At 50.1% G+C, this 15,863-nt stretch overlaps 2 protein-coding genes across 2 annotated transcripts in view; both read left to right on the forward strand.

The window, feature by feature from the left end:
• The first annotated feature begins 516 nt into the window (after positions 1 to 516).
• Positions 517 to 10,103, forward strand: ARPIN (actin related protein 2/3 complex inhibitor). Its single transcript, XM_049783933.1, has 7 exons — positions 517 to 727; positions 1,552 to 1,627; positions 7,748 to 7,880; positions 8,554 to 8,760; positions 9,023 to 9,182; positions 9,621 to 9,850; positions 9,994 to 10,103. The coding sequence occupies exons 1-7, from the start codon at positions 636 to 638 to the stop codon at positions 10,101 to 10,103; spliced, it is 1,008 nt and encodes a 335-aa protein (XP_049639890.1). The 5' UTR covers positions 517 to 635.
• A 1,375-nt stretch (positions 10,104 to 11,478) lies between these two features.
• The window catches only part of AP3S2 (adaptor related protein complex 3 subunit sigma 2), a 29,185-nt gene continuing 24,800 nt past the window's right edge, over positions 11,479 to 15,863 (forward strand). Inside the window, exon 1 of the mRNA XM_049783273.1 lies at positions 11,479 to 11,595. Within this exon, the coding sequence (XP_049639230.1) occupies positions 11,527 to 11,595 (69 nt within the window). The 5' untranslated portion in view covers positions 11,479 to 11,526. The remainder of the gene's footprint in view (positions 11,596 to 15,863) is intronic.

Below are 15,863 nucleotides of genomic sequence, written 5' to 3' on the forward strand. Positions count from 1 at the left end.
CCCAAAAATTAGAATCATGAATGTAGAGGAGAGGATCTTCTCCACTCACACCTGGACTCCTTGTTTCTGGTGAATGTTCCCCAGGAGGTTACATTTGAGGGGGGGTTCTGCCCAGGAAGTGGAGTGGAACTAAGAAACCCAGACTCTCTCCAATCCTGGGGTGACAACAGACCACTGGCATCCAGGCTCTTAAAGGCCTTATGCAAAGGGGCCCAAAGTCATGTGGGAGGACATGGAGGCAGGCAGTGTTGACCAAATCTTCCCGCCTGCCCCAGACAGACCTGGGGTACAAGGTATATATAGGAATTGGGGCCCAGGCGGGCTCAGAGTGGCCCATGTATGCTCAGAAGGCTGCAATGCAGTTTGCAATGTGCCATCTGAGCCCAAGCCCTGACACCTCCTCATAACCACCACTGGGGGACCCCGAGAGCTGTTTCCTGTTCTCCATCCATGACCCCAGGAAATATTCTGCCTGGGCTCCCAGGGGTCAGACCTCCCCTTTGCAGAACAGGAAGAGGCCAGGGAGGAGGAGGGGCCTCTGCCAGGGCTTCCTGGAAGCTGTGGTTGGGTCTTGCCCCCACTTCCTGCCAGGAAGGCGATTTCTGGATGTGGTGGGGATCCCCCCAGGCTCCAGAATGAGTCGAATCTACCATGACAGTGCCCTGCAGAGCAAGGGGGTGCACAGCACGCGGCTGCCGGGGGCCTGGGACCCTGCTGCCCACCAGGGGTAAGGCTGGCAGTGCCCGCCAGGGCCAGTGGGGGGAAGGCTGGCCTACCAACAGCCCCCCTGCAGCTGGGGTGCACCGACTAAAGTACAGATGTGTTGGGGGGGGAGTCTGGTTCCACCTCCGGCCCCTCCCTGGCCCTGGTGGCATTAAAGTCCTCCCCCCCCCCCTTTTTTTTTTTTTTTTTTGTTTGTGGTTTTTGGGTCACACCCGGCAGTGTTCAGGGATTATTCCTGGCTCCAGGCTCAGAAATTGTTCCTGGCAGGCACGGGGGACCATATGGGACGCCGGGATTCGAACCGATGACCTCCTGCATGTAAGGCAAACGCCTTACCTCCATGCTATCTCTCCGGCCCCAGACCTCCCCCTTAATGTCATCATCACCCCTGGAGCCTCAGGCCTCTCTGCTCTGGTGCCCCACTCCAGATAGGGATGGGATTTTGGGGGATCAGGATTTTGGGGGACAAGCCCGCTCGGAGGTGGAGGCGGGTTGGATCTAAGATCCAGTCCTGGCTATCCAAACTGGGGACATAGTGGCTCATGCTGGGAGCAATTGGAGAAAAAGGAGTGAACACCACCCCAGTTTCAGCGTTGCTGAGAGCTAAAACTGGGGTCCGGTGATCCAGTTCTTTGGAGGGGGTACATCCCATGGCATTGGGGTATCAGCTGTGAGAACAGGAATCCACCATGCTGTGTGTGAAGCCAGGGGGAAAACAACCTTGAAGTTGCAGAACCTAGGGATTTGGGGGCATCTCCCTGGGCCCTGACACAGAAGTGGGGCACAGTCACAGCTCTGTGGGACTCACCCCTGCATCTCTCTCTGCAGGGGAGCAGGCGTCCTGCTGGAGGGGGAGCTGGTGGACGTGTCCCGGCATAGCATCTCCGATGTCAACGGCAGGAAGGTGAGGGCCAGGGTGCTGTGCTGAACTGTGGAGGGGGGGGGGTTCTGTGAGGTCCCTTTCCTTCCTGGGTGCTTATGGAGCAGGTTTGAAGCAGGTCAGGACAGTACCTTGGTGGTAGAGGTCTGGCTGTTGTGGTCACAGTCAGGTGGGGACTGCTGCCTTGGGATCCCGAGAGTCAGGACCCCTAAATCCTAAAGCACTTTGGGGTCAGGATTAGGTTTGCATCAGGAAAGGCAAGAAATGGGTTCAGGGCCCGGAGAGATAGCACATCGGCGTTTGCCTTGCAAGCAGCCGATCCAGGACCAAAGGTGGTTGGTTCAAATCCCGGTGTTCCATATGGTCCCCCGTGCCTGCCAGGAGCTATTTCTGAGCAGCCAGCCAGGAGTGACCCCTGAGCACTGCTGGGTGTGGCCCCAAAACAAAACAAAAACAAAACAAAACAAAACAAAATGGGTTCAGGACCCAGGTGGGTGTCACTGAAGATGCCTTGTCACCTCCCTCCCGATGGAACAAGCTAATGCCTGGAGCCTTGGGGGGGGGGGGATACAGCAATCAGGGGCTCCTTAGGAAGCCCCACCCCGAGTCCTGAGTCCTGCTCTTAGCAGTGGTGCTTCCCATGGTCCTGAGTGTGAAGGGCTAAGCCAGAGCTGTCATAGTCAATGGTGGGTGGCAGGGCCACTTTCTGGGTGCCAGCTCTGTTCCCCAGAAACTGGTGTCCTTGTCCCATTTGCATAGCTGGAAATGTCCACTCAGATGTGTTTCTCCCCTTTTCTTTCCTTAGCGGTGGTGGTGGGAGAATGTTGGGGAAACACCTGGCCTGCACCATCCTTCTGTTTTTATTTTCTTTTTTTTTTTTTTTTTGTTTTTTTTGTTTTTTTTTGGGTCACACCCGGCGATGCTCAGGGGTTACTCCTGGCTGTCTACTCAGAAATAGCTCCTTGCAGGCACGGGGGACCATATGGGACACCGGGATTCGAACCAACCACCTTTGGTCCTGGATTGGCTGCTTGCAAGGCAAACGCCACTGTGCTATCTCTCCGGGCCCTCTGTTTTTATTTTCTATTCTGGGGATTCCTGGAAGCTGGAATCAAGGTGTCTCCTCAGGGAAGGGGCACCCAGGTGTCACAGATTAATTGGTCTTGACACAAAGGAATCTTCTGGGGTCCCTTAAAAGGTGTGAAGCCGGGGTTGGTGAATGGGAAACAGAAGCCAAGGAGTCAGATTGGATTGAAGGTCTGTTCCATTTATTCAAAGCAAAAGGTGGAATATTTATACTCAGTTTCTTGACAAATCATAAGGTTAATTTATATATAAAATAAAAAAAAAAAGAAAGGCACAGGAGCAAATTGTTCAAGGCATATTTCTGACGCAGAATAGTTTCATAGTTTCACTTTTGAAGCTGCTTCTTGCTATCAGTAGTTTCTCAGTAGCAAGGCCAGTTAAGAATTTTTTTTTGGCCCCAAAGAGATAGCACAGTGGTGTTTTGATCCAGGACCAAAGGTGGTTGGTTCGAATCCTGGTGTCCCATATGGTCCCCCGTGCCTGCCAGGAGCTATTTCTGAGCGGACAGCAAGGGTAACCCCTGAGCGCTGCCGGGTGTGACCCAAAAACCAAAAACCAAAAAAAAAAAAAGTCAGCTAAATTATGTCTCAACTAATATTTATGCTACATCCCTATATTTCCCGAATGCCTCATGGACAGGCAACCAAGGTTTCTTCAGGGCTTTAATACCCATGAGTACAGGTTATTTTTTCAAGCATCTTTTTTTTTTTTTTTTTTTTTTTTTGGTTTTTGGATCACACCCGGCGGTGCTCAGGGGTTACTCCTGGCTGTCTGCTCAGAAATAGCTCCTGGCAGGCACGGGGGACCATGTGGGACACCGGGATTCGAACCAACCACCTTAGGTCCTGGATCGGCTGCTTGCAAGGCAAATACCGCTGTGCTATCTCTCCGGGCCCTTAAGCATCTTTTTTTACAGGTGCTACTTTTTCTTTTTTTTTTTTTTTTGGTTTTTGGGCCACACCCGTTTGACGCTCAGGGGTTACTCCTGGCTATGTGCTCAGAAATCGCCCCTGGCTTGGGGGGGACCATATGGGACGCCGGGGGATCGAACCGCCGTCCGTTCCTTGGCTAGCGCTTGTAAGGCAGACACCTTAGCTCTAGCGCCACCTTCCCGGCCCAGGTGCTACTTTTTCAATATCCTCTCTGCTAGTACAGACTGCTTTGAAAAGTTCCTATAATAGCAGACAGCTTTTAAAAATCCCTCCCTTTGGGCCGGGGGGGGGGGGGGGTGGCGCTAAAGGTAAGGTGCCTGCCTTGCCTGCGCTAGCCTTGGACGGACCGCGGTTCGATCCCCCGGTGTCCCATATGGTCCCCCAAGCCAGGAGCAACTTCTGAGCACATAGCCAGGAGTAACCCCTGAGCGTTACCGGGGTGTGGCCCAAACACCAAAAAAAAAAAAAAAAATCCCTCCCTTGGGCATTTAGGGCCTTTTTAAACTTGGTGCCTTCCTAGGTCTCAGGATTTTTTTTTTTTTTTTTTTTTTTGGTTTTTTTGGTTTTTGGGCCACACCCTGTGACGCTCAGGGGTTACTCCTGGCTATGCGCTCAGAAGTTGCTCCTGGCTTCTTGGGGAACCATATGGGATGCCGAGGGATCGAACCGTGGTCCGTCCTAGGCTAGCGCAGGCAAGGCAGGCACCTTACCTCCAGCGCCACTGCCCGGCCCCGGTCTCAGGATTTTTTAACACAGGGGAAGTAGCACTTGAGGGTGTTGGCCAGCCTGGGAGCTCCAATGTCCAGCCAGAGTCTGCTGGAGATAAACCCAGAAAGGGGGGCATCTGGAGAAGGTTCTGGATGTTCATGATTACTGTCCTGGGAAATGCCTCAGAGCTGCTAAATGGAAGGACAAAACCGTGTTGTCCACTGGAAAGCTAACCCTAGCACAAAGACATGAAGTTCCCCTCCATGCTTCTTAGTTTGGGATCAGCGCAGTCCTTTCTCGGAACTTGGGGGGCTAGCCAGTCTACATGTCTGAAGCACAGGAAATGGCACCTGCCAGAGTCTCTGTGTTTACATCACATCCCCAGCTTTGGCCCTGTCCCTCAGCCTGGAAACGGAAGTTGCCACACTGGAAATCATGGCACGCACATACATGCCAGGCAGGTGCTCCCAGCTGTCATGGTGCCCTACAACTATGGGGTGATGGCCAGCCTCACTTCTGACTTGCCTGGCATAACCTACCCCAGGCTGCCCCCAGCTGAACCCTGATGGCCTGTTCTGCCCTCCTACCCTTCTGTTTCCTAAAGTTTACTGCAGAGCTTTACAGGACACCTCAGAACCTTGCCCAGGGACTTAAGGTCCATCGCAGTCACTGTGCTTCCGCCCAGCTTTTTCCCAGAGGACCCCTGCTTCCTCAAATATGGAAGGGGGACTTTTAAGATGACACCCAGAAATGAGCACAATATAAAAGTGGTCCCCCATTTTCCTCTTCTTTAAATTTTCCCTTTGATATGTAAAAGCCCATCTGGATCACTCCATCTTTATCCTCCTGGTGAATGGCTCTTGTTTTTTGTTTGTTTGTTTTTGTATTTGGACCATACCCGGTGGCACTTAGGGGTTATTCCTGACAGGCTCAAACCATATGGGATGTTGGGATCGAATCCAGGTCCCGTCCAGATCAGCAGCGTGCAAGGCAAACGCCCTATGCTGTGCTATTGCTCTGGCCCAGGGTATTGGTTTAATAAAGAGTTTTGGCTTGGCATGCTGTGAGACACCATGAGGAAGAAGCCACTGACTCCATGATTCCTAACTGGCTTGGTTTATTCATTCATTGCCACTACCTGCTTCTTTAGACCCATCTATGTGCCTGGGGATAGAAAATAGTAGTGCATGGGGTAATCTCACAAACTGTGGGGATTTTACAGGGACTCTTGAGATTTACTTAAAAATAGTTTTAATGGGGCCGAGAGATAGCACAGAGGTGTTTTGCCCTTGCAAGCAGCTGATCCAGGACCTAGAGGTGGTTGGTTCGAAATCCCAGCATCCCATATGGTCCCGAGCCTGCCAGGAGCTATTTCTGAGTGGATAGTCAAGAGTAACTCCTGGGCCGGGCGGTGGCGCTGGAGGTAAGGTGCCTGCCTTACCTGCGCTAGCCTAGGAGACGGACCGAGGTTCGATCCCCCGGCGTCCCATATGGTCCCCCAAGCCAGGAGCGACTTCTGAGCGCATAGCCAGGAGTAACCCCTGAGCGTTACCGGGTGTGGCCCAAAAAACCAAAAAAAAAAAAAAAAAAAAGAGTAACTCCTGAGTGCCGCCGGGTGTGGCCCAAAAAACAAAAACAAAACAAAACAAAAAGTTTTATTCTGGAGGGGGGCTACATTCAGTGATGCTTTGGGGTTAATCCTAATTCTGCACTCAGAGATCACTCCTGATGGTGCTCAGGGGACCCCTGGGATGTTCGAGATTGAACCTGGGGCAGCCATATGTGAGGCAAACACCTTCCCTGACGTACTAGACACTGACATTTACTTTGGGCACCTGTCACAGTCTTGTAATAGACTACTGCTACTTCACACACATCTTCCAATTGCAGTTCTCTCTGTCCCCCCCAGGCCTGCCCTTCCCTATTTCTTGGGGTGCTAATCTCTTCCTCCATCTCAGCGTTCCATCCAGCTGTTGATCAACTGAGCTTTAGATCATGGTGGACGCTCCCCTTACACCGGCCTGATCCTGCCTCTGGAATTTTTACAACTTAACTTCACAACTCACACCACATTGTTGCCTCTACATGAGGGAAAACTGCCTCTGTGTCTGGCAACAGGCAGAGTGTTACCATCTTCAAGAACTTTCTTTCAGGGCCAGAGAGATAGCATGGAGGTAAGGCATTTGCCTTGCATGCAGAAGGACGGATGGTGGTTCGAATCCCAGCATCCCATAGGGTCCCCCGAGCCTGCCAGGAGCGATTTTTTTTTTTGGTTTTGGGGCCACACCCGGTGACGCTCAGGGGTTACTCCTGGCTATGAGCTCAGAAATCGCGCCTGGCTTGGGAGACCATATGGAACGTCGGGGGATTGAACCTAGGTCCGTCCTAGGCTAGCGCAGGCAAGGCAGGCACCTTACCTCTAGCGCCACTGCGCCAGCCCCGCCAGGAGCGATTTCTGAGCATAGAGCCAGGAGTAACCCCTGAGCGCTGTAAATAATTTTCTTGGGGTCAGAGAGATAGCACAGTAGTAAAGCGTTTGCCTTGCAAGCAGTCGATCCAGGATGGACAGTGGTTCAAATCTCAACATCCCATATGGTGCCCTGTGCCTGCCAGGAGCGATTTCTGAGCACAGAGCCAGGAGTAACCCCTGAGCACCACTGGATGTGACCAAGAAAAAAAACAACTTTCTTTTAGCACACTTACTGAAACACCCTGATAGCTAGCTTCCTTCACTGGTCACTGTATTTGTGGGGTTGTGGGCATGGATTATGTATTTTTTGTGAGTGTACTTCCTGTCTGGCTATTTAAAAACAGAGGGGTCAGGCTTTGTGCCCACCCTCAGTTGGACTCCTAGCGTGATTCATAAGGGGGTGATTACTAAAGATATAGGAATTATTAGGGGCCGGAGAGATAGCATGGAGATACAGCATTTGCCTTGCATGCAGAAGGTTGGTGGTTCAAATCCCGGTATTCCATATGGTCCCCCAAGCCTGCCAGGAGTGATTTTTGAGCACAGAGCCAGGAGGAACCCCTGAGCGTTGCCGGGTGTGACTCAAAAACAAAAAACAAACAAACAGAAAAAAGAATTATTAGGGTGGGAGCCAGAAGGATAGCACAGCACACAGCAGATCAGGATGGATGGTGGTTCAAATCCTGTCATCCAATATGGTCCCCCGAGCCTGCCAGGAGCAATTTCTGAGCATAGAGCCAGGAATAACCCCTGAACATTGCCAGGTGTCATTCCACTCCCCAAAAAATAGAATTATTAGGGTGACTGCATCTACCCAGCTTGAATATCCTCTGAGTTCCTGGGTAGAGTGAAGTTGGGGTATGATGAGGGGTTTAGACCCCCGCTAAGACTGTGATCACTGAGGTGTCAGGACACAGATTGCCTCATTCCTTCTCTTTCTGATCCCAGGAACGCTACTATGTGTTGTATATCCGGCCCAGTTGTATCCATCGCCGAAAGTTTGACCTGAAGGGAAATGAAATCGAACCCAACTTCAGTGCCACCAAGAAGGTGAACACCGGCTTCCTCATGTCATCCTACAGTAGGTGTCCCCTGCTATGCCTGGGTGGTCACTCGGGGTCCTGGCATCTGGGAAGTGTTCAGTTCTCAGAGCTGGCCTCAAGGCCCAAGTTATCCCTCCTGGCCCCTCTTCTCTTGGAGGTTCCCCACTGGTATTTCTGTTCTCAGTCCTGAAAGCCTCATAGGGTGCCTAATGGGCAGGAGGGAAGGAGTTGTATGGGGGACACTGTGGGGCTGTGAGGACACAGGAGTCAACACAGCAGTTTGTTTTTTTTTTTTTTTTTTTTGGTTTTTGGGCCACACCCGGTAACGCTCAGGGGTTACTCCTGGCTATGCGCTCAGAAGTCGCTCCTGGCTTGGGGGACCATATGGGACGCCGGGGGATCGAACCGCGGTCCGTCTCCTAGGCTAGCGCAGGTAAGGCAGGCACCTTACCTCCAGCGCCACCGCCCGGCCCCAGTTTGTTTTTTTTTTGGGGGGGGGGAGTGCACACCTGGTGATGCTCAGGGATTACTCCTGGCTATGCCCTCAGAAATCACTCCTGGCTTGGGGGACCATGTGGGATGCTGGGAGATCAAATAGAAGCCCATCCTAGGTTAGCGTGTGCAAGGCAAACGTCCTACTGCTTGCACCATCGCTCCGGCCCCAGCCAGCAGGTTTGCTGTGAAGGTGATTTCTGTGCCGTGTGCCCACAGAGGTGGAAGCCAAAGGGGACACGGACCGACTCACAGCTGAAATGCTCAAGGGGATAGTGGAGAAGCCGGAGCTGCTTGCACTGACAGACAGCCTCACGCCAGAGAACACCTTGGCCTTCTGGATGCCAGAGTTGGAGATGGAGGCAATAGAGCTGGAGCTGGGAGCCGGGGTCCGGTTGAAAACTCGGGGCGATGGCCCCTTCGTGGGTAAGCAGCCCCATGATTTCCTGTGCCGTCTGTGGTGCCTCTGGCCTGTCCAGAGCTCCTTGGCTCCTGTAGCACCTGCAGATTTGTCCCTGGGTCACCAGAGAGGCACCCCCTGGGCTGTGAGCATGGATACCCTAGAATTGAGAATGCTGATCAACCTCAGACCTTTCGACCACACACTGGCCAGGGGAGGCCAGAGGGAACCCTAGGAGATGAGCAGGCCTCTATGGTGGAGTAGGCCACACGCCTTCTTCCCTTCTAGATTCATTAGCCAAACTCGAAGCTGGCACAGTGACCAAGTGCAACTTCGTGGGTGATGGGAAGACTGGAGCATCTTGGACCGACAACATCATGGCTCAGAAGGCTGTCCAGGGGACCACATCAGAGACCCGAGAGCAGGGAGATGGGGCAGAGGATGCTGAGTGGGTAAGTAGAGGACATATATATATATATATATATATATATATAGAAATATATATATATATATATATATATATATATATAGATAGATAGATAGATAGATAGATAGATAGATGACTGATGCAGTCATCAGAACAGCATCTTGAGGACCGGAGTGATAGCGCAGCTTGTAGGGTGTTTGCCTTAAACGTGGCCAACCTGGGTTCGATCCCCAGCATCTCATATGGTCCCCCGAGCCTGCCAGGAGTAACTTCTGAATGCAGAGCCAGGAGTAACCCCTGAGCACTGCTGGGTGTGGCCCCAAGCCAAACCAAACCAAACAAATAAAAAGATGAAAAAAATACAAGAACAGCACCTTGATGAATTGCGATCCCTGTTGTACTATCACTCCAACCCTTCTCTTCTCTTCACTCACTCTTCTTCCTTACGGCTTCCCCCAGGATGACTGATCCCATCATGGATGGAGCCTCTTCCACCTACTTCCATTCAAGACCACCAAAGTCACTGGGCTGGCTGCTGCCAACTTCAGTCACCCACCCTGGAACAGCTTCTCAAGACTGCAAGCTCTGCAGGACAGGCTGGGTGGAGCTGGAATTCAGTGCCACCTTCTCAGAGACTTCCAGCAGGGCCTTGACCCGGGAAAGCCTGGGTGCTGGAGGAGAGGAGGCAGGTGAAAGGTCCCTGAGGGAGTTGGGATCAGCCCTCTTCCAGATGCAGAAGGGCTCAAAGGAGCTGTCTGGAGCTCCTTCCCCTTGTTCTTATATCCCGCATCCCCCATCTTGGCCCACCTGAGTCTTCTTATGTCTTCCCTAGTGTGCTTCTCTTATCCTTGTCACTTCCCCATCAGGCTCACTGCTTTCCAGTGGCTGCTGCTCTGGGGAACCCCAGACTTGCAAGCTGTGGTTGACCAGGTCCCCACTTAGCCTCACTGCCAGGCCCCTTTTCAGATCACAAACTATTTTTTTTGCTTTGTTTTGATTTTTGTTTTTGGGCCACACCCGTTTGATGCTCAGGGGTTACTCCTGGCTAAGTGCTCAGAAATTGCCCCTGGCTTGGGGGACCATATGGGATGCCAGGGGGATTGAACCGCAGTCCTTCCTTGGCTAGCGCTTGCAAGGCAGACACCTTACCTCTAGCGCCACCTCGCTGGCCCCCACAAACTATTTTTTTTGGTTTTTGGGCCACACTCGATGATGCTCAGGGGTTACTCTTGGCTATGCGCTCAGAAATCACTCCTGGCTTGGGGGACCATATGGGATGCCAGGGGGATTGAACCATGGTCGGTCCTAGGTTAGCATGTGTATGTGCAAGGCAAATGCCTTACCACTTGTGCCACCACTCACAAACTTTTTATTTGTACTATCCCCCTGGCCCTGACTACGCCTTTTTTTTTTTTTTGTATATGTACATACTGTGAGACTTTCTATAAATAAAATCATCAAAAAACAATTCTCCTTGGCTTGGCCATTCATCCTGTGTCCCTGTAAGTGGGAAGCTGTTTCATGCTGGGGGGGACAGGTCAGAGGGCATAGCACAGGTTTTACATGGGGAAGCTCTGAGTTCAGTTTCCAGCATTGTATGGGCCACATGTGCTGGATGAGCATCCTTCCCCAAAAAGAAGGAAATCTTTCTCTTTTATTCTGGCAATTGCTTGCATGGAGTTGCATCCAAAACCAGGTGTGTAAAAATCGTGGGCATTGAAATCTCAGTTTCCTGGGCCGAAGAATTATTTGACCCAGCCTAGGAAAACTGTTGCCAAAGCTGTCAGCCACGCATGAGTCTTACCTACTGTACTATTTTTTGCTTTGTTTTTGGTCCCTATTCAGCAATACTCAAGGCTCTGCAATTAGGAATTAATCCTGCTGGGCTCAAGGGACTCTATAAAAAACCATAGATGAAACAGGTCGGCTGTTGCAAGGCAAATACCCTCCCTACTCTACTATCACTTTCACAGCCTTCTTTCCACAATTATTTTATTTTTTTTAATTTTGGGGTCACACCCTGCAGTGCTCAGTGGTTACTCCTAGCTGTGCATTCAGAAAACCAGCTCTTTAAGCCCTGCAGAGCGGGGAGACAGCGCCTGGGCAGCATCCCTTCAACTGGGGATAGCACAGGACCAGAGGGGAAGGCTTGAGCAACAAGCCTCCTTCATTCCCTTCCTTCTGCAATACTGAGCTCTAAATCAGGCCGGAACCTTTCATCCTAGGCCCGTGCAGAAGCAGGCCGGAAGTCGGTGGGCGGACCCAGGGCGCCCACTTCCGCTTCCGCCGGAAGTGGAGGAGTGTGGCGGAAGAAGAGGACGCTTTCTGGGCGCTGCTGGTGTTGAAAGCAGCGCGGACCTCCACGATGATCCAGGCCATCTTGGTGTTCAACAACCACGGCAAGCCGCGGCTCGTCCGCTTCTACCAGCGCTTCGTGAGTGCGGCCCGGCTCCTTGACCTTCCTGGGCGGGGCTTCGGGCCTGTCGCTGGCCACTCGGTGCACGAGCATTTGGCCCCGGGTCAAAGCAGGGAGCACCAGGGGCAGGTGTTTTTGCATCTTTGGAGGGGCCTGGGACGGTCCCTCTCGGGCTTATTTTTGCTTTGGGGCTAGTTGGGGGTTCAGTCCAACTAGAGTTCAGTAACTCCAACCCTGTAGATGGGAAAAAATCTCACTGGGATTGAGTGCTTTGTGCATGGACAGCTCCCCACATTGCAAGTAGAGAACCCCCCAAAGTGTTACAGAAGTAGGAAGGGTTATTGTTTATTAGGGGGAGGCTTTGGGCCACATCTGGCAGTATTTCAGGGGTTACTCCTGACTGCACTCCTGGCAGCTAGGAGTGGGGGAGGCCTATGGAATGCTGGGGATCCAACTCAAGTGGTGTCTTGCAAAGCAAAGGCCTTGCCCGCTGTGCTATTATTGCTCCAGAGTCCAGACCTATGGGGAAGGTTTTTTTTAAAAGGCGTTGCAAAGAGAAGCCAGGGAGCTAGCACAATGGGATGGGTGTTTTCCTCGCAAATGGCTGATTCAGGTTCCATCCTCTGTACCCCATATGGCCTGCCTCATGAATCCCACCACGAGTGATCCCTGAGCACGAAGCCAGGTGTTATCCCTGAGCACTCCACAGGTGTGAGTCAGAAAAAAAGAAAAAGAATGAGCAGAAGAATTCCTCTAGCACAGTGTTTTTCAAGCTTTTTATGTGCAAAGGGACACGTTTTTCATGAAAAAATAAATCACGAGGCACACCATCATTAGAGTTAAAAAAAAATTAAACTCTGCCTTTATTGACTATATATAAAGTAGTTCTCTTGAACAGAAGTCAAATAAATACAAAAGAAATTATTTTATAATTACTTTATAATTGTTCATATTTTTATTTACTTAATGCAAAACCTGAGCCTGTTTGGTCTATTTATGAACCAAAGCCTCATGTTATGGATGAAATTGGAATTTTTCCCACGGCACACCAGACAGTATCACAGCACACTAGTGTGCTGTGGTACAGTGGTTGATCTTGCAGATCAGGGAGGGTTTGGGGGAGTTTGAGGAGTTTCTCTGGTCTCTTCACTCACATCCAAACTACCCACTTTGGGGCTAGAGTAATGATACTGCAGGGAGGACAATGGCTTTGCACATGGCAGATCTAGGTTTGATTCGCCGTGCCCCTTATGATCACCCAAGCACCACCAGGAGTGATCTCTGAGCTTAAGTGAGTGTCACCACCAAACCAAAATACTTTTTTTTTTTTTCCAAAAGATATTGAAAGGAGTTTCAATGCAGCATCCCAGGATCTGCTGGCAGCCACAGAGCTTGGCCAGTGCTTGGGACTGCAGAGGGTTCCTTTGGTGAATTCCAGAATTGAATCTGTACTGGATTATTAATTACAGAGGTTTTCAGAAATTCAGGGGCTGGAGTGATACAATAGCGGTAGGGTATTTGCTTTGCACATGACTGACCTGGGACTGATCTGGGTTTGATCCCCAGCATCCCATATGGTCCCCTGAGCCTGCCAGGAGTGATTTTGGAGTGCAAAGCTAGGAGTAACCCCTGAGAGTAACCCCAGAGTTCATCTCCACACTGTTTACCAGAGCCACTGGACAAGCATTTCTTTTTAATAAGGTAGTTAATATGCAGTACAGTGAAGTGCAAGACCGGGTCATGTTCACTGACTGACACATGGTTCAGACATGAGCTGCAAAAACTGCAATAGGAAACTGAGCCGGATCTATGAGTTTTCCACTGAAGCAGCCAGCATTCCAGGGAAAGCTGTTGATACTAGGATGGGCCCTGGTTCATGAGACTTTGAGGAGCATGTACTGTTTGATGACTCTTGAAGAAAAAAAGAGAGGACACCATCTTTTCCCAGATCTCCTTCACTGAAAACAAAAATCTACTTATATACACTGTCACCTTTGCATCAGAGTTGGATTCATGAACTGAACAACAAGAAATTGTGAGAATATTGGGGGCTGGAGAGATAGCATCAAGGTAGGGCATTTGCCTTGCATGCAGGACAGTGCTTTGAATCCCGGCATCCCATATGATCCCCCGATTTTGCCAGGAGCTATTTCTGAGCATAGAGTCAGGAGTAACTCCGAGTGCTGCCAGGTATGACCCAAAAACCAAAAAATAAATAAAAATTAAGAAGACAGAGTGGAAATGGTCTAAGAAGAAGAAGAAGAAGAAAAGAAGGAGGAGGAGGAGGAGGAAGAGGAGGAAGAGGAAGATGAAGAAGAAGAAGGAGGAGGAGGAAGAGGAAGAGGAGGTAGAAGAGAGGAGGGAGGAAGAGAGAGAAGAGAAGAGGAAGAGAAGGAGGAAGAAGAAGAGGAAGAAGAAGAGAAGAGGAAGAGGAGGAAGAAGAAGAGGAAGAGGAAGAAGAAAGAAAGAAGGAAGAAGAAGAGGAGGAGAAGGAGAAGGAGAAGAAGAGGAGGAGGAGAAGGAGAAGGAGCAGGAGAAGAAGAAGAGGAGGAGGAGGAGGAGAAGAAGAAGAAGGAGGAGGAGCAGGAGAAGGAGGAGGAGAAGAAGAATGAGAAGAGGAGGAGGAGGAGGAGGAAGAGGAAGAGGAAGAAAAAAAAGAAATCCAAGATGGAACCTTCCTTTCTTTCTTTTTTTTTTGGGCCAACCTGTTTTTTTGTTTGTTTGTTTTTTTGGGCCACACCCAGCGGTGCTCAGGGATTATTCCTGGCTGTCTGCTCAGAAATAGCTCTCCTGGCAGGCACAGGGGACCATATGGGACACTGGGATTCGAACCAACCACCTTTGGTCCTGGATCGGCTGCTTGCAAGGCAAATACTGCTGTGCTATCTCTCCAGGCCCTTTTATTTATTTTTTTCTTTTTTGTTACACCAGGCAGTGCTCAAGGGTTACTCCTGGCTCTGCACTCAGAAATCACTCCTGGTAGGCTCAGGTGACCATATGGGATGCCGAGAATTGAAGTGGTCGTCCCAGGTCGGCCACATGCAAGGCAAATGCCCTACCACTGTGCTATCTCTGGCCCCTTGTGCCATATTCTTTTTTTTTAAAATTAATATCTTTATTTAAACACCTTGATTACAAACATGATTGTGATTGGGTTTCAGTCATGTAGAGAACACCCCCCTTCACCAGTGCAACATGCACATCCCCATTGTCCCAAATCTCCCTCCTCCCCACCCCCCCACCTGTACTCTAGACAGGCTTTCTACTTCCCTCATTCATTCACATTGTTATGATAGTTCTCAATGTAGTTATTTCTCTAACTGCATTCATCATCATTCTTTTTCTTCTTCTTCTTTTTTTTTTTTGGTTTTTCAGTCACACCTGGCAGCACTCGGGTTACTCCTGGCTCTATGCTCAGAAATTGCTCCTGGCAGGCTCAGGGGACCATATGGGATGCCAGGATTCGAACCATCATCCTTCTGCATGCAAGGCAAATGCCTTACTTTCATGCTATCTCTCTGGCCCCTTGCAACCAGCCAATCCAGGACAGAAGGTAGTTCGAATCCTGGCATCCCATATGGTCCCCCAGCCAGCCAAGTGATTTCTCATCACTCTTTGTGGTGAGCTTCATGTAGTGAGCTGGAACTTTCAGCCCTCTCTCTTTTGTCTCTGAAAATTATTCCAAGAATGTCTTTTATTTTTCTTAAAACCCATAGATGTGGGGGCCAAGAGATAGCATGAAGGTTGTGTGTTTGTCTTGCATGCAGAAGGATGGTGGTTCTACTCCCGGCATCCCATATGGTCCCCCGTGCCTGCCAGGAGCGATTTCTGAGCATAGAGCCAGGAGGAACCCCTGAGCATTGCCAGGTGTGAACCACAAACCAATAACCAAAGAACAAACAAACAAACAAAACCCATAGATATTGTGCCATATTCTTATGGGAGAAGAATATCAGCACCAGAGCCTATCCTTCTTGTTAGTCTTGACCCAAAGATGTCTTTATGTATTTATAATTTATGTCTTTATAATATTCTTTTTATTTTTATTTTATTTTGTATGTCTTTATAATATTATATTATGTCTAAATAATAATAAATATTATGGTATTGATTGGAAACTTTTCCTGAGGTGGGGCAGAACTGTTTGGTTGTCTTTTGCATCTAACTTAAGCATCATAATATAAATAAAGTAATAGTCGAAAGGAAAAAGAAAAAGAAAGGAGGGGCCGGAGCAATAGCACAGTGATAGGGTGTTTGCCTTGCAATTGGCTCATCTGGGATTGCCT

The sequence above is a fragment of the Suncus etruscus genome, chromosome 11, assembly GCF_024139225.1.
Source record: "Suncus etruscus isolate mSunEtr1 chromosome 11, mSunEtr1.pri.cur, whole genome shotgun sequence".
NCBI lineage: Eukaryota > Metazoa > Chordata > Mammalia > Eulipotyphla > Soricidae > Suncus > Suncus etruscus.

Bases quoted from the DNA above. Each gene is read 5' to 3' on its own strand.
- ARPIN (XM_049783933.1), top strand. From the start codon at position 636: ATGAGTCGAATCTACCATGACAGTGCCCTGCAGAGCAAGGGGGTGCAC. The intron at 1,628-7,747 runs GTGAGGGCCAGG...TTCTGATCCCAG, and splicing joins CCGATGTCAACGGCAGGAAG to GAACGCTACTATGTGTTGTA. The intron at 9,851-9,993 runs GTGAAAGGTCCC...TGTCTTCCCTAG, and splicing joins TGCTGGAGGAGAGGAGGCAG to TGTGCTTCTCTTATCCTTGT.